Source organism: Parasteatoda tepidariorum, chromosome 10 (assembly GCF_043381705.1).
Source record: "Parasteatoda tepidariorum isolate YZ-2023 chromosome 10, CAS_Ptep_4.0, whole genome shotgun sequence".
Classification (NCBI taxonomy): Eukaryota; Metazoa; Arthropoda; class Arachnida; order Araneae; family Theridiidae; genus Parasteatoda; species Parasteatoda tepidariorum.
Genome location: NC_092213.1, coordinates 67,953,996 through 67,978,786, shown reverse-complemented (window position 1 = coordinate 67,978,786; position 24,791 = coordinate 67,953,996). Strand labels below are relative to the sequence as shown.

At 33.3% G+C, this 24,791-nt stretch overlaps 1 protein-coding gene across 1 annotated transcript in view; it reads left to right on the top strand.

The window, feature by feature from the left end:
* The window catches only part of LOC107451475 (microtubule-associated protein futsch), a 147,943-nt gene extending 137,222 nt beyond the window's left edge, over nucleotides 1–10,721 (top strand). Inside the window, exons 2-3 of the mRNA XM_043052396.2 lie at nucleotides 17–112; nucleotides 2,556–10,721. Coding sequence (XP_042908330.1) covers nucleotides 17–112; nucleotides 2,556–9,667 — 7,208 coding nt within the window. The 3' untranslated portion in view covers nucleotides 9,668–10,721. The remainder of the gene's footprint in view (nucleotides 1–16; nucleotides 113–2,555) is intronic.
* The last annotated feature ends 14,070 nt before the right edge of the window (nucleotides 10,722–24,791 follow it).

The following is a 24,791-nucleotide window of genomic DNA, read 5'->3' as shown; positions in this document are numbered from 1 at the left end:
CTTTTCTCACCCATAGGTCTTTTGTCTTGGGATGTCGAATTGACTGGTTGCGATTTAAATGGATTGGAATCTGTGTGCGCTGGTATTAGTCCTAAGCATCTTGAGGATACAGGTAAGTTTCTCACTTATTCCTGTGTATTATACTGCTGAATTGTTAACCGTACTTTTAACTTTAACCTAGGACGTCTCATTTTTAAGAATAATGCTGTCTGAGTTTTTCAAAAAATTTACTTCTCTTGCATATAATGAAAAATTGTTGAAGAAATTTTTTAAAACTTAAACTTTCCGTAAGTTGCAACAAATATAAAACTACTAACAGACATTAAAGAAGAATCTTAAAACATCAATTAATTTTTCCCGCGACTTCATTCAACCTCTTCCCCCCACCGACCTCGCTGTACTAATGCCATTTACATGAGATAAATAATTACATTCGCTACAACTCAATGTTTGAATTTTAATAAGCTTAAGAATTTTTTGACGAAAAAAAGCTCATACAAATTTAAATTTAATGATAGAAAAAATCCCATGTTACGTCATTGTAGAGAACGCTGTTATCTATGGTCTCATAAAAATCTTCAGCTACTTTGTAAAGAACGGGATTGTGTAACGCGATCTCATAAAAAAAAAAATCCTTTACTTTTTTTTGTGTAAGGAATGCGATTTCTAGTTTACAGTGCATTAAGACATATCATTCCAAAAATAAAAAACAATTATAGTTTTAGCGGCATCGATAAAACGAGGCAGTAATTTCTTTTTTTCTTTATTTTTTAATAAATAAAAATAGTTTTTGTTTTTCTTTTTGTTTTTAGATCTAGTACATTTGGTCCGTAATGATTTTGACAGTTATTGTATACAAGCAGTTTGAAAGGACATCCCTAGCGTCCAAAATGGGGTTATTGGGCGCTGGGGATATTTTTAATTTGGTAAAACATTTGGCACAAATTTATCAATTAAAATTTTAAATTTTTTTTTTTTATATTTGTAAGTCGTTACAAAACGGTAGTTTATGTAATCCGTAGTTGGTAGGAAATTTTAATTAGTATTACAAAATCGTAATAAAGGTAAGGAATTCGATCCTTATTACCTTTCTGACTGTAACATGACATACAAATATCTTATTATTTTAGTCTAGCGGATTTTGTTGCATGATTGTAATGTTAACAAATACAAAACAAAAATTTCCCACTGTATGCCAAAAAAAGCTGAAAATTGAATTTTATCATTTTTATATAAAACTAAAAAAGATAATTAAAATTAATAATTTTTTCTAAAAATATTTTATTGCATTTACAAGTTAACTTTATCCTAAGTTACGTATTTCTAACTAAAAACCTCATTTCCTACCATTATTTGGCTCTAGTCTCAGAAGGATATATAAAATCTAATAATCATGCGCTGAAGTTTTTAAAATCTGACAACAACAAAAAGATCAAGCTCCTTGCTCCAAGGAAAGTAAAATGTAGCTTGTATTTTAAGTGTCTTAAAGTCGAAAGAAGATTTTAATGTTAATAAATTAATTATTAACTTTAAACTCTAAAAAAGATAATTACTTTCCAGATTAGTTTTAATTTGGAGTTATACAAGCCTATAAACAAAATTCTTTTTGATTTGCTAAAATTATATTAGCTCTATATTGTATTTATATGTATATAGCTATATATTGTTAATTTCCTCAAATTATATAATTACTAAAATTATAATAAATTATGTTAATTTATCATATAAATTATCTTCTTTCAAGAGAAGATCATTTATCTATTAAACTAAAGATTAAAGTATATTTATTTCGTACTAGAGTAACCAACAGGAGTCCCTGTTCTAGAATAACCAAAATGACAAATGACTGCTACATCCCTCCTACTACGGAATTTTTGTAGTTTTAGAATAATTTTTTCTTGGTGATAGCGAAGATAATGGATTGATATTTTTATAAATTAGAATTAAAATAATTTTGTCCAAAACAACAAATAAATAATTTATACAGATGTATGTAAGATGGGTCGAGCAATTGGTTATGTCTACGAAATCTGATAGAAGTACTATAAGTAAGCTTTTTGTTTAGAAATTTATGCTTTAAAATCACTGCCATTAAAAAATATAATTCGCGTCTATCTCAAATGTAGACAAATATAACAGGAAAAAAAACCTCTGAAATCATCAGTAAGAAAATTAACTTTTATCAATGATTTCCAACTCTAATAAATATCGTTTTTTTTTTTGTTTTGTTTTTTCGTGTGCTGTAAATTTTTACCAAGTAATTTGCTGTGATTGTTTGAAAAAATTAGTGACAAAAATTTAAAAAAAAACTAAAACACAGAAGAAAACTTAATATCTATTTTACCGAATTCGTAATATGTGTCTTTGTTGCAAAAATCAATTGGAAAATTTGTATATTTGTAAAAGTCAAAATAAAGGGTAAGAAAGAGTAAATTGTACGAAATAAAAATAAAAAAATTCTGTAGTGATGTGATATAATAATTTTTCAATTCTGAGAAGTTTTATATAACATAAGCTTTTTATTTAAGTATCTCATTTAATCCTTTTTTTTTCAGATGTCTTAATTCAGCATTCAACTGAAAGTTTAGGAGTTGAAGTTCTCGTCAACCCAACTGTAAGCACATTAAAACAATGCGTGAGGAATTTCCTGTCCACATCAACTGGCCACAAACACCTCATCCATGCTGGCTACACATTTGCTGGCTCTGGATCTTGGATTTTACAGAATGGCACTTTTGCCTTCGATGATTTTCTCGAAATATTCCAACAAGCTGATGTGCAGAGCCAGAAGCGCTGCAATATCAACATTCACTGTTTAGAAGTAGGTAGATGGAATAGCACAAGCTTTTCCAAAGACATATTCACAAGTGTTGCCAACGTTGCCTTCAATCCACCAGAAAAAGTGCAACAGGTACCCGGTTCGGAGCACCTAATTAACTGCCTTAGAAAAGTGCTGACTTCCCAAGATTTAGAAGAGATGATGGAATCTTCCTCATTGGTTGGGAACATCCGATTCAACCGCCCAACATTATACATGTTCCCCGCTGGTCAGGGAGATTGTGCATTATTCGGCATAAACGGTTTCAACATGCTCATCGATGGTGGCTTCAACAGGAAGCCGTGCTCGTGGGAATTCATCCGACATTTAGACAGACTCGACGCCGTGCTCGTCACCAGACTTTGTGAAAATAATGTATGTGGAATGTCGACTTTAATGAAGCGCAAATCTCTGAACAACACTTATCCCCAAATAGGTTATGTGTTCTGCAATATTCCTGAAAACAAAACACCATCTCCCAAAGAGGAAACTCCCCAAGATAACCTCATCGTAAGTGTTGTAAACGAGGGTAACAACTTCATTCGGACTCTAAATGAACTGAAACTCGAACCACATCAGTGTTGGAGAGATTCCGCTGCTGATCCATTTGTGCTTTACCATAAAGTTGGTCATGGTACGTTAGAAATGCACGTGCTCAGCCCACCTAAAGACAGTAAGGAAATGAAGGAATTCATATCTGAATGGAGATCTTTTAAAGAAACCTTTTCATCAACTAAATCGGGATTGAAATCAGCTGTTCCATTGTCGCACGCTACCTCCATTTGCGCTGTTTTAATATGGAGACCCACTGACCCTAAAGATACCATCACAAGAATACTATTTCCCGGAAGTGCCCCTCAAAGCAAAATATTCGAAAGTTTAGAGAAGTTGAAAACTCTCGACGTTTTGAGCCATCCTGTAGTTACCAAAGCTTCGCTATCAGTAACCAAGACTGTAAGCAATAAGGTTGAAAAATCGATAAGTAAAACGACAATACCAAATCGTAAAAGTACGGCTTCACCTGCTTTATCTGTCAATAGCGTTGCCTCAAGAAATGGTGATGTACATAAAACTGATTCTAAAGATATTAAGAAAATCGCTAATAATGTTGTTAAAAAAGAAGTAAAGAAAGAAATCAAAAAGGAAGTTATTTCTAAAGAGAAAAGGGAAATCAAAAGCGATGGTGTTAAAAAAGAAATCAAGAAAGAAGCAGAAGTTAAAAAAGAAGTCAAGAAAATTGTTAAAAAGGAAGTTAAAGATTTGAAATCAGCAACGGAAAAGAAATCTGAAACCAAAACTGTGACTAAGAAAGAAACTGTAGCTGCTTCAAAACCAGTGGCAGAGGTGAAGAAGATGACTGCGACAACTGTTAAGAAGAGTCCAGTGGCTAAAAAGGATGTTAAACCAGCGGTAACTAAAACTGCTGAAACTAAAAAACCTTCCGCGTCTAAAACAGCTGATTCAAAGGCAGCTAAAGACGTAGTTTCTAAGAAGGTGTCTGAAACAAAGTCCGTGGCAAAGACAAAACCTAAACCTGCAACACCGACGTCAAAAACAACGCCCAAAACTAAACCAGTCGCTGTTCCTAAACCAGGTGGTAAAATGACGAAAGCTGTCGCAGCCTCTTCTGTCATTGCTTCTGCTGTTGCTGTCACTGCTGCAGCATTTGAGCTTAATGAGAAAAAAGAGGAGATAGTCATTGATGAAACTGAACCTGTGGCATCTGAAGTAAAAGAGCCTGAAATTGCTACCCAACCCAAAGAGTTTGAAACAGTTGAAAAACCGGAAGAGGACGTTGTGGTATCTCCTTTGCCACCTGAGGCTGTTTCGCCAACACCATCCGAATCAGTGTCATTAACACCATCTGATACTCTTTCATCTGCACCTTTAGAAACCGTATCCCCTACTCCACCTCTAGCTAATGAGCCAATTTCTACGGAAGAAAAAGAGGTAAATGAAATTAAAGATATAGAGCAAGATATGCCGTACGAAACTGAAATAACTGATGAAATAGCTGAAGATGAACCAGTGAGAGAGGAAACGAGTGACTTCGAACTCGAGAAAGAACCTGATGAAGTTCTTGACGTTGCTGATCAACTTACTCAGTTGCAACAGAAGAGTGACGCTATGTCTACTTCATTTGTGGCAGCAAGCAATGATGAAATTCCTGAAATCGAGAAAATGGAAACAGTCACAACGCAGTCTGCACCATTTGAGACTCAAGAGTTAAAATCAGAGGAACCCCCTACTGATGCTTTTGGCATCGAGGAAAAACCTTTACAAAAAGAGGAGGGTTATATAATTGAGGCACATGAATCCTCTGTTGATGATCAGCTGGCTCAAATGTCAATGGATGGAAGTTTTTGTACACAAGTAAAAGAATCCTCTGTTGATGATCAGTTGGCTCAAATGTCAATGGAAGGCAGTTATTGTGCAGATGCTAAAGAAGCTTCTGTTGACGATCAACTAGCTCAAATGTCAATGGAGGGAAGTTACTGCGCTGAAGTAAAAGAAGTCTCTGACGATAAACTAGCTCAGATGTCAATGGAAGGCAGTTACTGTGCCGGAGATTATACTGCTGACGATGAGAAACTTGAACAAACCCATGAATCTGGAAAGATTGAAAGAGATTCTGAAGAGAAATTTGAATCCGACAAAGACACAATGCATTCTATTCAAGGCGACGAAGACATGAAATATGGACAAAGCTATGAACAGGAAGATAGCAAGTTTGAAAACACAGAAGTGCATGTTACAGAAAATGCCTCTGAAGCAATGAGTAAATCAGATTTATGTCTAGAAAATAAAACAATAGTATCTGGATATTCAAGCACTTTAGCCAAAGATGATTTGCAGGAAGATCAGCATTACATTGACGATCATGAAACCAAACATTTAATTGAGGAACAGGAAAAAGATATTGAACCAGCTAGTGGTTTGGAATATGGTAGTAGTGTCCCACATAAAGATGTTGATGAACATTCCTTGGATGAACAGTACGATCAACAACCCGAACTCGAAGCGCTAAAGGAATCAATCAGCCGATCTGCGAATGAAGATTACGAGCTATCACGCGACATTATTAACGATGCTGAAATGCAAGAAACGTCCGTTGACGAACCCGAAGAAATTCACCGAAAAGAATCCGCTGTATCCATTACGCTAAACGATGAAGAATTAGACGATAACTACGCAAACGAATTGAGAAGAAAAAGTGGCACCGAATCTGAAGATGATGTTGATCTTCAGCAATACATGATGAACAAAGAAAAAGATAATTTTGAGCAGGACAAGCTAAATCCACGACATGAACAAACTTCTGACAATGAAGATGTGGTCAAGAGCCCAACTCCTCATGCCGTAATCGATTACGAAGAAAGCATGGAAAATTTAATAACTGGTCAAAAAGAAAAAGAAACCCATGACAAAATTGTGGAAAAAGAACTCTATCCATCCGAAAAAGATGATTTTGATGAAAAAGATCACGATTCCACTGAAGACCAGGATATCGATGATGGAGAAATGATCCGCCATCCTACGCCACCTGAAATGAAATACTCAGAAGATGACATGCGTGATCCGATTGGTCCACACTTTATTACTACTCCTGGTATGAAAGCAGGAACTGACATTACTGAGCAACCTCTTTATGAAGAAGCAGAAGATGAAGGATCAGACAGGTCTGCAAGTCCTGTGGTTGAACAACCTGTCTTTGGAAATGTGGGCGGAGCCGATTTTCCAGAATTAGTTACCGTGTCTGGAGGCACAACTCCGTCAGAGCCACAGTCTCCCAAAGCTGGCTTGGATGGAAAGAAATTCGGCTCGGATGCTGGACTCATGGAGGCTCTGAGCGAGCACGATTTGTCTGAAAGCTCAACACATAGCCCTCATTTCCAAGATAACACAGCATTCGATTTACCTGTGGCAACAGATAAATATGAAGACTCACATATGGTTGATGACAACACGCATATGGTTGATGACAACACGCATGTGGTTGATGACAACACGCATGAAGAGCGTAATGTTGTTGACCAAGATGAAATGAAAAAAGTTGAAGCGCCAACTTTAGAAAAACAACTTAGTCCCCTTACTGCTAGGAAAATTTGTGATGCTCCATCTGATGACGAATCTTACAGCCAAAATGAAAAGTCTGAAACTCGTAGTGAAAAATCGGATGATGACGATGAAAAATCGAGTCAGCGTCATGATGATAAATCGGATATGCATGATGACAGATCTGATAACCAATATGATGGAAAATCAGATGTGCATGATGACAGGTCTGATAACCAATATGATAACAGATCTGATGTGCACGACGATAGATCAGATAATCAGTACGATGCAAAATCTGACGTAATGGATGACGAAAGAAAATCTGATATTCATGAAGATGATAGATATGACTATCATCATGATGACTATTATGATGAAAACAAATCGGGAAGTCATCATGAAATGCTAGTATCTGATAAACACGATAGTTATTCATATGAAGCCTCACACGGAAGTGAAATTCAAAAATCAGCTATTTCGTATGAAGAATCTGAATTCCATAGTGGATATCAAAATACTGAAGCTGAAAACAAATCACACATTGTACCCGACCAATTTGCTTCTGGTGGTATTCAAGATGAAGTTCTGCGCTCTCAAACAACTGATGAGTTGAGCTTCCATGATCACGGCAACTTTGATGTTGTTGGAGAAAAAGATTTAGTCTACCAAAAGCAAGAAGAATCTTTTGGTGCACAAGAAGACAATAAATGCAATATTCCATTGGATTTTCAGGATGAAATTCAACCTCCTATTCGTGATCTAAATACTTATTCTCAAGAACTTCACGCCGATGAAAGCTCAAATGCATACGAATCATCTGAACATTATGAAACTAAACATGCGTTATACGAACAAAGGGAAACTGAATCATCTGTACCACTCAGTAGTTACGGATATGCAGAAACCTCAAATAATGCTGATATCAAAGATTTTACATCTGCCTCTCAAGACTATGGTATTGATAAACATGAGATATCATCAAATGTCGTAGATGACTATGAATACAATGAAGGAAACTTGGAAAGGATGGTGGACGAGCACCAGTTTGGTTTACTCAAAGAAAGTGAAATTCCCCAGCCCTTAACAGATACGCCTTCTTCAGGAATAAGTTATCAAGAAACTGCTGAAGTTCATCACTATGAAACTTCAAATATTCAAGAAGATGCTTACGATTTCCACTCAAAACAACTGACGCAAACTTCAGCTGTCTCAGAAGAGTTCGAAACCCATTCCCAGGTGCCTGAAACATCTCACTTTGATGACACAAATTATAACTATATGTCACAAGAACCTTCCTTTACAATGTCTCAAAATTATGAAACAGTATCTAAAGTGGAGAGTACTTATGAAAGCAATGTTGATCAAGAATTTTCAGAAAATTCTAATCTACCACATAGTATGACACGAACTGATTACGAAAAAGAGATAACTGAATCAGATGAAGTGAAACTCCGTGCTTTTTCAGACTTAGGAGAACATCATACATTGAACTCGGAGTTTGACGGTGGTAAAGTTGACTATGAAAATATGCAACAAGAACTGCATGAGTCTAAAAATGACTTCACCTCAGAAGTTGCTTATGGCAGTAATGAAATTACTAGTTCACAATTTTCTAGTACAGGCATAGGATCTTCAGTCAACGGGAATGGAAAAGAACAAACTTCCTACAGTCATTCCGAGCAATATACTTCCCAAACTGCATCGCATTTGCAAGATACTGCATATTCGCAGCAAGAATCTAATTACATTATCAGTTCGAGATTCCATTCAGATTCTCCTGAAGATAACGTCATGAGGAGCGACTCCTCCCCAGACGTTCCTTATCCACCTAGCTCAATAGGCGCCAAAACCTCCATGGTTGTCGATTCTCAAGAATTCATGCAAACTAAAGAAGGCTACAACAACATGAATTTTCCTCAGTCAGGTGATATACCCGTTTCCCCAAATAACAAATCACATAATGCCAATCGTGATGATCCTTACGATGAATCATCGGAAGAGGATGACAGCTCATCCGTTCCTGGCACAGTATCACCTTATGCTTATACCAATAAGGCTTACGCCAAAGAGGAAGAAGATATTGATGGAAATCATATTTACAAAGAATCGGCATTTGAAAAGAGATCTGAAATATTAAAACAAATGGAATTGGATCCAAATAATCCACAGACCCTTACAACTCAACAGGTTGGTTATTCTCAAGATTACGAAGAAAGAGAATACACTGGAAGCACTAATTATGATTTTAAATTAGAAGAGTGGGAAAAACCAATGGGTCTTCCCACTCCTCCAGATGCAACTAAAGCTGTGACGAAAAAACCTCCCACTAAACCTTTGGGAAAAAGTGCTGATAGCAACGGCAAAGCTTACTTTCCAACAGCGGCGTCTAAAATGTCTTCCCCACTGAAAAAGCCCAAACCAAAATCCACCAAAGAATCCGGCGGCAATCCAGTTTACGTCGATCTAGCCTATGTTCCACATCATGGTGATCCTCACTACTGTGACGTGGAATTCTTCAAGAAAATACGTGCTCGCTACTACGTCTTCAGCGGCATCAATCCTAGTAAAGAAGTTCTTAACGCTCTTCTGGAAGCAAAGAAAACCTGGAAAGAAGACATGGAGGTGACCATCATACCTACTTACGAGACAGATACCCTGGGTTATTGGATGGCCCAGAACCAGGACGATCTTGCTACTTATTCTATTGAAGTTGCCCCTTCAGCCAGCAGGTGTACAGTGAATCTACAAGATCACGAAACAAGTTGCGCAGCTTATCGTCTGGAATTCTGAAAGACTTAGAAACTCGAATTTGAAAAAAGTTTTAAAAAATATCGCTTCTGTTTTTTGAATGGGTGCTTCTTCGTTAGACTCCAATTTCAGGAATGAATGTTTTTAATCAATTGGGGAGGAGATTGAAAAAAAAAAAGATAGCAAACCTAATCTTATAGGTCGACTCATCAACATCCAAAAGGAATTCCACTTTATTTAATATGTTCTAATTGGACTTTTTTTTTCCTCAAAAAATGAATTTGCTTGTATCATTTCGGTTTTCTTCAAAGTGGAGTAACGTCGGTTTTTAATTGAATTTTATGTAGCAGTCCTTGCATGTTGTAGCATGCTTACGTGCAGCAATGCACATCCTAAATGCATTGCTGTATACTTCCAGGCTACTCCACTTTGAAAAATTCCAAACAGTGCCTAATTAAAACAAAGTGAGAAAACACTATGTAAAAGAATTTAGGAAAAATTATCAAATGTTATTTTAAAAAAAAACTTAATCTTTTTTTATAAAAAAGACTTGCATTATTTTAGGCAGCGTTGAAGTTTATTTAGTACTAAAATATTTTATCCATAAGCTGTTTGACATATATACACTGATAAAATAATTAAATATGTGTTGAATTCTTATTAGAAATCTTTTTTATACGAACATAGAAGTTTTGTGATTGTAAATAATTAATAAATTTTAGTGTTCAGCTCGAGTTGATGGATGCAATTTATGTGTGATTATATGTTTGAAATTTTCAAATCTCTTTTTTTTTCCTTTCAAAAATTCTTATAATTAGTATTTATTTATAAATTAGTATGAAATTTTTATGAGGAATGTATATATGAAAATTTATTTTTAAAAATATCTAAAGTGGTAATTTATGGCTAAAATGGCATTTATTAAATTCATAAGTATTTATCATTATCATAAGCAAACAGCCTATGTTTTACCACGAGATGATTTTACACAAATTTTTTCACTGTGGTGTTTTGCAAATATAAAATTTTTATGCTTTTTATTTTAATAATTTTATTATTGCATACTTTTTATAATTAAATAATTTTATACTTCCAATATTGTATTTTTTTTAAAGCTACAGATAAAACATCTCATTTATGTTTAATAACAGAAACATTGGGACAAATGTGAAATAACTTATACCACTAGAAACTTATAATTTTTATACGTATTATGTAACTGTATATGTATACCTAGTCACATTTATTATATTTTTAAAAAGATTTTTTTTAATTGGATTACACATGGTTTTGTTTCCTTTTTAAGTTTCCAAAGCATTGAAAAGTTTTTATATTTAAAGAATTTTATTATATGCATATTTGTGGTACATGTCTCTTGACCTTTTTATTATAAGAAGCATTAGTTTCTAAAAATAGTCAAATTTAATATCAATTAGTTGAATAACTTTATAAAGGATTACAGTAAATTTTTATCACTGAAGTAGTTTAGAATACTGTTGTAATACTGTTGTAATTAAACTCTTCGATCTAAATAGTATTTTCAAAACTCAATAATTTCTTCATCCTACCAATGTTCACGAATTATAGTTATACGAGTTTCATAGCAAAAAAAAATTCTCTTTTACTTACAGATATATATAAAATTGAAGTATTTTCAGATTTTGCATTTATTTTAGACTTTGTGGCACAAATGCAAGCATTAATATTAGTTGGCTTGTATCAATTTAATATGCATATTAATGATTAAATAAAAATCCCCAGCAATTGCAAAAACAACTTCTAAGAAATTAGAGCTTGTTATTAAATATTTTTTATCACCAACATAAGAATCCAACGACCGCAGTGGCTTAAATAAATTCAATACCTTACCCGTCACTCCTTTAAGGTATCTTAATTTAAGGTTGCCGTTAAGTTTAAATTTAAGTACTAGCCAATGGCAGCTCTCCGTTTCATGTGAGATTGTCTTTTCAGCCAATGAGAACGTTTACTTTCGGGTAAATACTAATTGGTGTTAGATTCCAACTTGAAGCTCTTGAGCGATGAGGAAACTAGCGTTAACCAATCCCATCTCTCCATTTGACGCTTCGCTGCAATGTGATTGGCTGGATAGAAGTAATAGCATTAAGAGCTTAGAATTGAACTTTCGCTTATTTTATTTTCGAAATTTCACAGAATCATTTTATTTGAGAAATTGATTCACATTTTTATATAACTTTCTTCATTATTTTATGTTTTGATGCTAAATCTGGTTTCGTAATTATTTCCTTTTATTTATTCGTCTTTTTCAATATATAATAAACACTTTCAAACGACCCACTTTATTTTACACCACTTTTCTGTGATAACTAATAACCTAAATATTTAGGGATTTAATTTTAAGGTGATAAACATTAACTGTTCAAGAATATGTCCACAATTAAACAGAAAATGCCAATTTTTTTAATACCAAAATAGCTTTGTGGGCAATTTATAAACCAAGCGCCGTATGTTCATGATATTTATATTGATTTATCAACAACAAAAAAAATATTTTGAATTTTTTGTTGCATTTTAAATGTACGATTGCAATTAGTTCAGGTCGTGTTAACTATTTAGTTAATCGCTTCAAGGCCCTTTTGTTAAGTGAAGCGCCGTATGATGTATATTTAGTGTTTTTCACTAAATCGTTTTAAAATGTTTAGATTTCTATACATGCATGTGTTTTTACGATTTACGCCTTTTTAGAACTTAATACAGCTTCAGCGGTATCCCCCTCTTCTCATATATCATATGCGCTAATATAAAACAACCCTTAGTTATATTGAAAATCATCCATAACGGCACTATGCCTTACTACTAGAGTGTATCACGATTTTTTTCTTCAGAATTTTAAGTCTTTAAAAAGTTGTTACACTAGTTTACCAAAACTTTTTTTTGTCAACTAGAAAATTATTCAGTTCCCCCGGAACCGCCTAATTTTTTTTTCTTTGACTAAAAAATAAAAATGTAAATTTTTGGAAAGGCATACATTTAAAATAAGTTTAGCTTTTAAATTAAAAAATATATAATTTTGAATCTAGCGTAACTGTAAACTATGTATGTTAATGGCAAATTGAGAAATTCAGTTGTTTGATGAAAACTGCAATGTGCCTAAGAGATTCACTGCAATAAGGCTAACAAATGACGTCAACGGTTTGTAAAAAGTCGAATTTTCTAATTTGCCTACAACATGATATATCAACTGTAACATTTAAGTCTCCCGGAATGTACAGGAAATACAAATTCTAATTTAAAGATTGTGTTGAAAGTTAAGGTTTTGAAGTTTAATTAGGGAGATCTAAATTTACCTTCCGAATATAATTGTTTTACTCTTACTTATAAATTTCAAATTTACATCATAAATTTCAACATTTTTGAGTTTACTAAAATTTGATTTTATATTTTATGCCTCTAAAAAAGTTTAATTTGACGTCGGGAGATCTTTTGAAGAAAACAATTTTTGGAAAATAATGTGACAACTTTCAATCGGCTTGAAGTTTTGAATTTCGAATATTTTGTAATACACCCTATTAAACTTATGCAATTTCGCTAGCCTTTTTTTAAATAACGTGCAACATTTTAAACACCTTTTTACAAAAAACAACAGCTAGTATATTACTACTACTTTATTACATACCACGATAGGAACAATTATTCAAATTCTTTAACTCCGTTTGAAGTAAAGGAATACCCCTATTCACTGTCAAACCTTTAGAATTACCATTTAATTTAGAAAGTTTTGTAAAGCTAACAAAGAAATGCTTTTAAAAGAATGAATGTTCGAGCTTTAGAACTGAAGAAGAGATTGAAAGATTCTTACTTAAAAGAAAAATAATAAAAAACAACCTTGTAGTGAGTAATGTTAGTATGTTTTTCCGCAGTGTCCTGCATAGTGTGTCAGATAACGACTGCTTGAAATTTGCTGCCTCTGAGCAATTTATTAAAATGCGAAATATATATATACAAAGTGCTGTAGCCCATATCTAGATATGCAATTGGATGCAAGGTATCTCGTTGTTTGTATGTTGCCCAGAGCTATAATATGTTTCATCATTTGCAGATATGTTTAGCTTTATGAAGTCTACTAATGTGCTGTCCGCTTCACTTTTGAGAAACGAGCGAGTTGTACCAACATTTGATTCTGTGCAACTAAAATTGAAATTTATGCATCGATTCTTTATTAGTTTGTTTTTAAAAAAAAATAAGCAGATAAATTCTAGTACAGATCCTTGAATATTTCGAAAGACTGGTAATAAACCCTACTGCGAGTGTGCAAAGCATTACGAATCCTTGACTAAATTGCAGGTTCGTCAGTGACTCCTCAAGTACAACAGTAAAATTTATTTCTCAAATATAGTGATTTTTAATGCAATTCTAGCTTCACTCTTTTAACTCGGATCGACACAAGAAGACATTCCATACAGTCTTATCATAAAACTCATCCTCCGTACTTTAGGACTGTTGAACTACTGTTAACTTTAGCTGTCTTATCTCAGTGTTAACTTTTAACTTGAAAAACGAATCAATTTCAAATTGAGATTCATAAGTTTCTCAATGTTTTTAACAGTAATGCCTTGCACTGTAGAATTAAATTTTAAACTGTACTTTGTAGTAAAAATTACTACATTCTTTACGCAGTATTTAAAATAGTTTGTTTTTAATACCAAAAATACAGACTTACAACACATTTAAAGAAATTCATTTTAAACTTTTTTAACTGTGAAAGCATTAAAAGTTTTCGAAATTTTAGTTTACTTTCAAATTTTGGTACTTTTCTCGCTCATTACTTTCTGCACAGTACGTACACAATACGTACATACAATACGTACATAATGAAGTTTTTACAATAGGATTTGAACATGAATTATATATAGTTCCTCGAAAAAGAAGCGTATGTGATGCTGACTGTAAGTTTTTACTTTTTATTTGAATGCACATTTTTTTAGCAATATTATCTTTCCATTTTTGCTTTTTGTATTTCAACGCTCTGTGGGCACTGTGATTTCATGTTGGCGCGTTTCAATGCAGATGGACGTTGCCCAGGATGTAAACTGTGAATTGTTGAATAAAAATTTCGTGTATCTCATTGTGCCAGTTTTTTTTATTCTTATTGAATTGACAAAACTCAGTTATAGTAGTTTTTTTCATTTAACTAGGGGTAAAGCACTGTCTACTAGAATGATCTGTCGGCAAACATCAAAATACATGCCTCTATTTTAGCGTCTGAAATACTCGAGTAGTAATAGCAGTACCAGTCTTCAGGGTTATATATTAAGATAATAGCGCACGTTCCGTATTGAAAGATGTTTACCGTTGACTAAGAGCTTAAAAATTTCTCTTGGTGGCTCTGTTCATTACCATTTCATTTTAAAAACTGGTTCTTTTTTAACAATTTCAGAATTGTATCTTTACGTCGAATATCATAGAATGTGAAACTTTTCGTGACCATACCAACCAGTTCGCACGGAGCATTTAAAGTGAATGCAAAGTTCTAAAAACCAGCATCCAGAACAGAGCACGCAGTAGTGTGATTTTTAGTGGCATACGGTGAGCGTAATTCGAGCTTTTATTGTCAAATGTTTGCTCTTTTATTACAGGCATTATTTAGCACTACTGTATCTGAAAAAATAGTGTATCGTTTTTCATGATAAACATCAAATTTAAACAACAAAATTATGCATAAACATCGAATTATCCCATGGTGATCAAACGCCATGATCTTCCATTTAATTATTGCTATGATAAGAGATAATCGAAGTGTTTCCACTCTTAATATTTGTGCATGGATTAGTCTGGCATGAGTAAAGCAATGGTGCAATCATCTGCCTCTGAAAATCATACTACTTCGCGGTGTTCTGCTCTGGATGCATTCTTTCTAAGCTAGATTTTACATTCACTTCAAATGCATGCATGGGAATTGATTAATCAATTACACAGTTTGCTGTGCACTCCTATCCTTCATAACTCTTCCTGGTGCCGATGCTATCGCTGCTGTATTTCTTACGCTATCATAAGTGTCCATTTTTTATTAGGACAACGCTTATAAATTTCCATTTTTCATAGTCACTTGTTAGTTAAATAGAGTTAGTTAGAAAAATTACTTAAAAGGTAAAAATTCTAAGAGTGGGTAAATGTAAATTGGATGCGAAATCATCGGAATTGTATTTTTTTTTAAGTGAAACTATTATATTTGAAAATTTTCCAACATTGATCCCCCATAGTGAATACTATAGTTACCTTTGATGTAACTGATAACTTTCCATACACCATGGAATTGCAAATTAGAGATGAACTCGGAATCACTTATAAAGACTTGAACCCAAAAGCTTAATTTCGGGCCCACTCTAGATCGATAGGTTATAATTTTTATTTTATAACAGTCATTGAACAGTCGACCCAATTTTATTACGGCTACCAATGTTCAACACGTAATTAAGGTAGCCTTGTAGTTTTAAACCCAATAGCTGAGATTCGAACCTGATTAGGAGGCGAATGTTCTATCCTCTGAGACTCAGTTACGATATACTTATTTTATAACCGTCGTTGAGTAGTAGTAGTTAATTTACGTCGCACTAGAGCTGCACAATGGGCTATTGGCGACGGTCTGGGAAACATTAAAACTTTTTTTCCGAAGACATGCCATCACAATTTTGATCCTCTGCGGAGGGGATGGCACCCCCGCTTCGGTAGCCCGACGACCTGCGCGCGAAGTCGAGCACTTTACGGTAGCACAGTTTAACGAGGACCAATACCGCACACCCTCGGTCCCTACGCAGACTGATCCAAGTGGTCACCCACCCGCACACTGACCGCAGGCAGTGATGCTTGACTTCGGTGATCTGCCGGGAACCATGTCTTAACGATCACTGCGGGACATAACCGTCGTTGAACCACCGTCCCAATTTAGGTTTTGCAACTACTAATGTTCAACTCCTCCTTGTAAGTTTGAACCCAATCCAAAAGGCAAGGGAATTCGATCACGTACTGGGAGAAATTCGACTTCGTGTAAGACTTTTTGATGGAACTAACCCGCATTTGCGTTGCACGGATTGGAAAATTTTCCACGGTTATCCTGACAGCTAGGGAACTTGAATCCATGATCCGTCTACCACTGAGGATATTCTACTTCAGCGCTGTGGTCGGTGCGAGCCTGGTGTGGAATTTGTATCGAACAGCCATCTCTAGGATTCTAGCCCGGTTCGCCCCATTAGAAGGCAAAAGATCTGTACGATATACATTTTATTTTAAAACCTTCGTTGAACAGCCATTCCAATAATACGATATACTTTTGTCCGCCGTAGTCCAAGATTTTATATGCCAAAACTCGTGAAGATACAAAGCCAAGTTTTGTAAAGAGATAGGTCCACTGAGATATAATATTAAGACTGCTTCTAAATTTTAACTGCTCAGTGCAATTATTCCTACTTAATCAAACCATATGTACCTTTTTTTTGTTTGTTTAAAAAGGTTTGTTTTGTTTGTTCAGAAGTTATGGGAAAATTTTATCATGAACACTTATCTCAAAATCTTTCAGCTTTTTCCGGTCTCAGGTTGAGCCTGTCTTATCTCACTTAGGCTCTACTTTAATGAAGATTCATGGTATTTTTCGAAACTCTTTCACCAAGAAAAATAGAAAAACTGTTGAAGTAAACTTTTGAGGCAAAACTACAATTTAAAACTATACATAGTTAATAAATTCTTGCAGTAAAGAATTAGCTGGGCTTTAGAATGGACAAATCGCTTAATTATTAAAAAATTGTAACTTTAAAAAAAACATCATTAATTTAGCAAGACTTTTACACCTATATGAAAATTTTCGAAATTTTGTATATATGGGCGTATAAAAATTTGTAATAATTCGCAATTATTGCAACATTTTTATGAGCTAAGATAATACAGCATCAAAGTAATTCTTTCATCATTTAAAAAATAGACCACAAACTCTTTCTTTTACGCAAAGACAAAAACGTAGCTTTTCTTCAAATTGGCATTTTACGCCATTTTCAGAATTCAATTAAGAACTAGTGTTTTAAAAAATAGGCTTAACTTTACATTCAAGAAAAAAACTTGCTGTTTTTGCCATTTGGTGGTATTACTTCGTCATGATTGCAGATATTTCTATAAAGTTACCGGAAAATTCTGTCCAAGGAAGAACACTCCTCATTATACAAGGATACAAAAGGTGCCTTTATAAAATATAAAATAAAAAGTAGTCCGGCAATTACCCTTAAATGCATGCATCTAATGTCTGTCAGTTTGATCGGTTAATTTTGTTACAAGTTTTAATATACATGCACATACTCTTTTTCGTCTCATATGCTATGTTTCTTTAAGCTAAAACATAACCGTTGAATTTAAGGACAAACACTCAACCACTTTCTTTTCTATTACTATAAGAGGAGCGAAGCGAGTGCTTTCGCAGACAACTTTTCGGTTGACCAAATATTTAAAATCTTTATAGCCAAAAACTCAAAATTAATCTAATATCCTTATCAAATCGTGCTTATTTTTACAATGCAATTTTATTTACTTTGCATTCGAGTTTCACACAGGGCGTCAAACATTCATTGATTTTAGATTAGCATGCACTTGGTTGAAAGTAGGCGTTACTTTTTATGGTATACCACCTCATTGAATACGATGAAATACATCTAGATTTGAATTTGTGAATTATTTTATTCATATTCCTTTTATAAAGCAAAATAAATTTTGGTGATGAAACAATTGTGTTAACAATATTTTTTCTTCTTTAAAAAGAAAGAATCACTCTTTTGAAAATATGATCGGTTGAAATGAGTTAAAATTTGGAAAATATGCTCAAGAATAGATTCTCTTGAATGAAGGGAAATAAAATGTATCCGAAAGTAAAATCTATTTCGTAATAATTGAGGAAAACGCATTCATGTAGTTACTATAAAAATGCATACAGCTTTGTGCAATGTTAATCAACAGTTTAGATGAAATTGAAATTCAAATAGCTACCACTTTATAAAACAAGAAAAACGTTTTGTATATTTTTATTTTATTAGTTAATATTGGTTCATTGTTTGGTACAACATATTCTCGAATAATTGCTAGCATTTAAATGTGCTGGTAAAGGAAAAAAGAAAATCTAGTTAGAGAGTCTGAGCTGAGGGTTTCTATGAGACAAAATTCAACTTTTTCAATCATTTTTATATCTAAAATGGTCATAAATAAATTCATTTTCTTATTTAAAATATTTTTCTCTATTTTTTCCGAGTATTTAAAATTTAATTGAAATTAATTAGTGCTTAAAAAATTATATATTGAATTAATTAAGTTTCATTTAACGTTATTGCTACTTTAGCAACGTTTGAAACAGGCTTCTTAACTATGCTGCGCAAAATAGAAACCAGAGCACTGCAAAAGTAGGGCATGCTAAAAATTAAAAATAATTCAATAAAGTAAGCTCTTCATAGCCTTGGTTCACATATATAGGTGGACCATTCTCTTCTTATCTTCTAAAAGCAAGCTATAAGAAACTCATATAGATGTCACCAATTTATATTACTTTGCCTGATCTATTAACTAAATGCTTTAACTAATCCAGTTGATGTGAGAATTTCGACTTAAACGAATTTGTTTAAAATTTTAACAAAATTTATGTTTTTTTTTTTAAAAAAAGACATTGATTCTTAACCTTTTTTTATCACGTCACACTTTTAACAATTTCCAAAGTTTACGGCACACAGCTCCACATGATTCTCAAATTATCCTACTTTTAAATTTTAAAATCATGCATTATTGATTTCGTTAATTTTAGTAAAATGTAAATTTTATTGACTTAGTTATGTCCAATTGTGAAATTTGAATGCTAACTAAAGTTGTACACACTTTCAAATAAAACTTTTAATAAAAAGTAGGCGTTACTTTCTACTGCGTAATACCCGGTTCACGCTGAAAAGTAACGCCTACTCCTAACTAATTCAAGTATGTGAAGATTTTTCATATTTAATGTTAGAATAAAATTTATTGAAAATTAAGATAAAGAGCTCCCGAAGAGAATAAAAGCATTTTATACTCAGATAATTGACCTTAATATCCAGACAATTTAAGTTAAAGCACTTTCAGCACGATTTAAAATCTATCATAATGGGTCTAAAGAGCGAGGTCAAATATTAAAGATTACTATCATGTTACAGAACGTTCACAATAACCTTTTTCTGAATTATCATACATCCTTTCGATGATTTATTCGACAATCAAATGGTGGGAGGCAGCTGCAATATAGAAATATGACCTCAATTTGGACAAGAATTTAGTCAAAATTTTGAGCCTCTTAATGTTAGATTGATAATTTGCGTATTTTTCAGTCTCGAAAATTTTTTAAGTGAATCGGAAAAAAAAAATTTTTATTCACAAGTCTTTTTCTTCTGTTCCTAGTTTTATTATATAATAAAAAAATATTAAAAAAATTTTTTTTCATGGGATTATATTTGAATTACGAAATTTTTTGCAAAAAAAAGTTCACTTCGTCTTAAATTTTCCCGGGAAAAAGCTAAATATGCAAGTAGTGAATTTAACATTAAGAAGCCTTAATTTTACACTTCTCTCTTGACTCAACTGTTTCCCAGACTGGGGCCAGTCCCCCTCCCTTCATATTGATGGTCACAAATCATAGCGCTATCAATGATAGATGAAATAGAACTAATTGGCATGTATGAAGTCGCTGTTACTATTTAACGTTGTTAAAATAGTAACATTGCAGTAACGAAGTCTTATATTGTGCCTTATGCCTTTTTATTTTCACTTTTTAAAACAAATATATTGTAGCTTTTCAATTATAATTTTTAAAAAGCTTTAAATTTATTATATCTTAAATACTGTGACTTCCCACTTAATATAACTGATGTCATTTTTGTCCTCTGTCACTTTTGTCCTGGTTAAAGTAACTTTTTAATTTAATTATAAAGTATGCTGAGTATGCAGTGGGCATATTTTGTTACTGCGAAACGTTACTGTTTTTATAAACATATATTATATTTTCCCTCAGCCTTTTTATATTTTCTCTATTTATAATAAAAATCTGTTCTTAAATATATATGTCGCAACTGCCCCTTACTATTATTAAATTGATTACCAGAATTCCACATATAGAATAAAATAAGAATTAATGATTCTTACGACTCTTCATCCTTCTCTTGCAGCTTTTTTCGAATCACCAGGAAAAAAAGCTGTTCCTAGATTTACTACACACCTTCACTTACACATTTTTTCGATTCATCAGGAAAAAAAGCTGTTCCTAGATTTACTACACACCTTCACTTACAGATTTTTTCGATTCATCAGGAAAGAGCTGTTCTGAAATTTTTAATGCCACTACTGACCCTTACAATAAAAATTATTAAATTGACTACAATAAGACTACATATAGAATAAAAAAAGAGAGAATTGATCGCACGACTCCTTATCGTTCACTTACAGATTTTTTCCGATTCATCAAGAAAAAGCTGTTCAAAAAATTGTAATGTCGCTACTACCTCTTAAAATAAATATTACTAAATTATCTACTAGAAAATTACATATGGAATAAAATATTATTGAATTGACTATTAGAAGACCACATATAGAATAAAGTAAGGAATAGTTTGCAAGATTCCTTATCCTTCACTTACAGATTTTTACGATTCATCAGGAAAAAGCTACTCAAAAAATTTTAAAATCACTACTGCCTCCTAAAATAAATATTATTAAATTGACAGCTAGAAGATCACATATTGAATAAAATAAGAATTAATAAAATAATTGAATGAAATAATTCGTGTAACTTCTTATTTAACGTTTATTTTCAACCACCATGAAAGTAAATCAGTTCGCGAAAGAGCCATTTAACACAAAATCCTTAAAAAATTAGAAAGTGGTAAAAAATATATGTCTAAAAATTTGTTTAACTTATGAGGTTTGTTTTATTTACTTGTCAACCACTATAGATTCAATTCTCAAATATATATATATATATATGATACATTTTTGACAATTACTTTTAAAAAGAAATTGGGTTCATGCGCACCACCGGTTCATTTTTTAAATAATCTGCTCAGTCAGGCTGCACATAAAATCCCGTGTGGATTAAGTGCAAATTTAAAAAAAAAAAAGCGAGAGAGAGAGAGAGAGAGAGAAGAATTTGTTTAGGTTTAAAACAAAAATTTTCTTTTCGAGGTTTCGTCATTTTCACTCTTGTTGCAACATGTTCTAAATAATTTTTCTTATCCTCATCAATTTAAAAACGGTTTGTTTTTCTCAAATGTGAACTGTGTTACCAAAGTATGTTTCATGACATTCAAAACTGTACTAAGGTAAACAACGTTTAAGAGCGCAAAAAATATTTATAAATTCAGACAGCTGTTTCGGATGCTCAAAGGGCAACCTTCATCAGTGCAACAGAAAGAAATGAGATTAAACAGGGTAATTTTTTTTTCTTTTGTTCCTTGCTTACCATTCGTTGTCATCCATTCACCCTTCCCTCCTATTGGCCATTGCTCTAACCCCCCTTGTGACGTCACCTTTCTCCATATTTACCCTGTTTACTCTCATTTCTTTCTGTTGCGATTTTGGAATAATGTGAATATAAATAAGTTACTACAAATTATTATTATTTTGAAAGTGAAAGTGGGCGTCTTCGCCAAAAGTTTCTTCGAATTGTGTTTGTGTATATTTTCGACAGCAGCAAAACGAAGCTGCAAAGTGTTATTATTTCATCGCCATTGGATTATACCTATCATTATGTGAACAGTTACTTCATTATAATTTATTATATGCAGTGCATGTAATTCATCAACTTTATTACTTTCTTATCACGAAGTTTGTGAACAGTGTTTTCAAATTGTGTAAATAGCATCAACAGTAAACGTACTTGGAGAACAACAGGTAGATGAAAAAACTTTATTTCAATTCTATTTTATTATTTTCGTAAACAAGTGCTTTACTCATAACTCATTATGGATAACAGAAACAGTGAACCGCCCCCCTGGGCAACCGAAATGATCAATCTACTAAACCAGCAACTAATACAACAGCGAAAGGACATGGATGACATGAAAGAAATGTTCCAAATAGAAATGAATAAACTACAGGAAACCATAGATAAACTCCAAGCTGAAAATGAAAATCTGAAATCAACTAATAAACACTTATCCAAAGTTAGTAAACAAAATGCCGAAACACCCATCCAGATACCAGATAATACAGCCAAAGAAGCAACAAAATCTACAAGAAAAAGCAAAAAGAAGACACCAAATGAAAACAAAAGTGAACAACAACCATTAAACAACCCAATTCAACCGCCAAAGCAGAAAAGAAATCATTCATCCAGCTCTGAGGACGAAGATATAACAAATAACAAGAAACTTAACACTGCAAAGATCATCTCAATAGATGGAGCCACCAAACCACCACAGCCAGAAAACATCATCCCACAGGCAAGTACCAGCAAGAACTACGGACCTGAGAGAAGCGTATACAATGACAAAAATGACGTCACCGATGAGGAAGAGATGGAAGGAGGAGCCGAATTCCAATACCAAAAGAGTGGGAGAAGAGGAATTCCGCCAATAATAATCAAAGACCCAAAAATCAACTGGATAAATCTAAAATCAACCTTACAAAAAGAAAAAATAACAGGATTCGAGGGAAAGTACACAGGAGAATCACTAAAACTACACTTTTTTGAAATAGACAACAGGCGTAAAGCAATAGACCTACTCGACCAGATGCAAGTAAAATATCACACATTTCAACTTAATACTGAAAAACCACTGAAAATAGTTATCAAAGGCGTTCCAGTAGAAATAACATCTGAACAAGTAAGATTAAACCTAGAAGAATACGGATACTATGCTAAAGAGGTCAAACAGATGAAAAGATACACAGAAGACGGACCAATCAACCTGCCACTCCATATCATAACCCTGGATAAAACCGAACAAAACAAAGCAATATTTCACATGACTAGATTTATGGACTTAGTTGTAACAGTATCAAGCTACAGAGGACGGAGGGACTACACACAATGCCATAGATGCCAACAGTTTAATCACGTACAAGCCTCATGCAGACACACCCCCAAATGCCTAAAATGCGGAAAAGAACACCTTACTTACCTATGCCAAAAGACAAGAGACACCCCAGCCACCTGCGCAAACTGTGGAGGACCTCATCCGGCCAACTATAAGCAATGCACCAAACATCCCATAAACCAATCAACCCGAAGAAATGAAAATCAACCCATGTTCTCCCCGTCCAATGTCAAATTCAGTTCATATGCAGATAAGTTGAAATCTAACAACCAAGCAATAAACACAGCAGAAATAAAAGAAGCAAAATCAATATTAGAAGAATTAAGAACCATNATTTCTTTCTGTTGCACTGATGAAGGTTGCCCTTTGAGCATCCGAAACAGCTGTCTGCATTTATAAATATTTTTTGTGCTCTTAATCGTTGTTTACCTTAGTTTGTATTTTAGCACAAAGGTCGCCCACTTGTGTATTTATTCAATACTGTGTTGATTAAGGGCTATATTTAAAAAATAGCACAAATAGCAAAAATGTTGGTTAAACACTATATTTTATATAAAACATGGTTTGCAGTCTTAAATATTACATTTTCAGAGGAACCGCGCATCCTTTTTTTTTTTGAATAATGCCGTCATTTCAATACATTGTGAACTTTTTTATTTCCTTGCGGGATATATGCGGCCACGGTTATGATCTTTACAAAGTACAAATAGAGCAATTTATTTAAAGAATATCTAACAGAAATATAAAATTTAGTAATGATACATTAAAGAAAAAAAATTTATTAATAGTAAATATATAAAATTTAGTGGTAAAAAGTTTATATATTATTCTCATTTGGGATGCCCATAATAAAGTAAAATAGTTTTCAGCTTTCTGGGAACTACTTAACCAGAAGACCAGAAGATTGGACTAATGTGTGTAGTTAGCCAGCAGACTTCCCGACCAGCTCCTCTCTTTTATATGTTCTCACATTTCCTTGTAGTCCTTTACCTGCTCAAACTCACTGCTTCGCGGCTGTGTTCACCGTATCACATTTTCAGAAGAACCGCCCACATGTAATGTACCTTTACTTTATTAATTTATTTTTCCGCCATTACGATAACTCGAAGCAC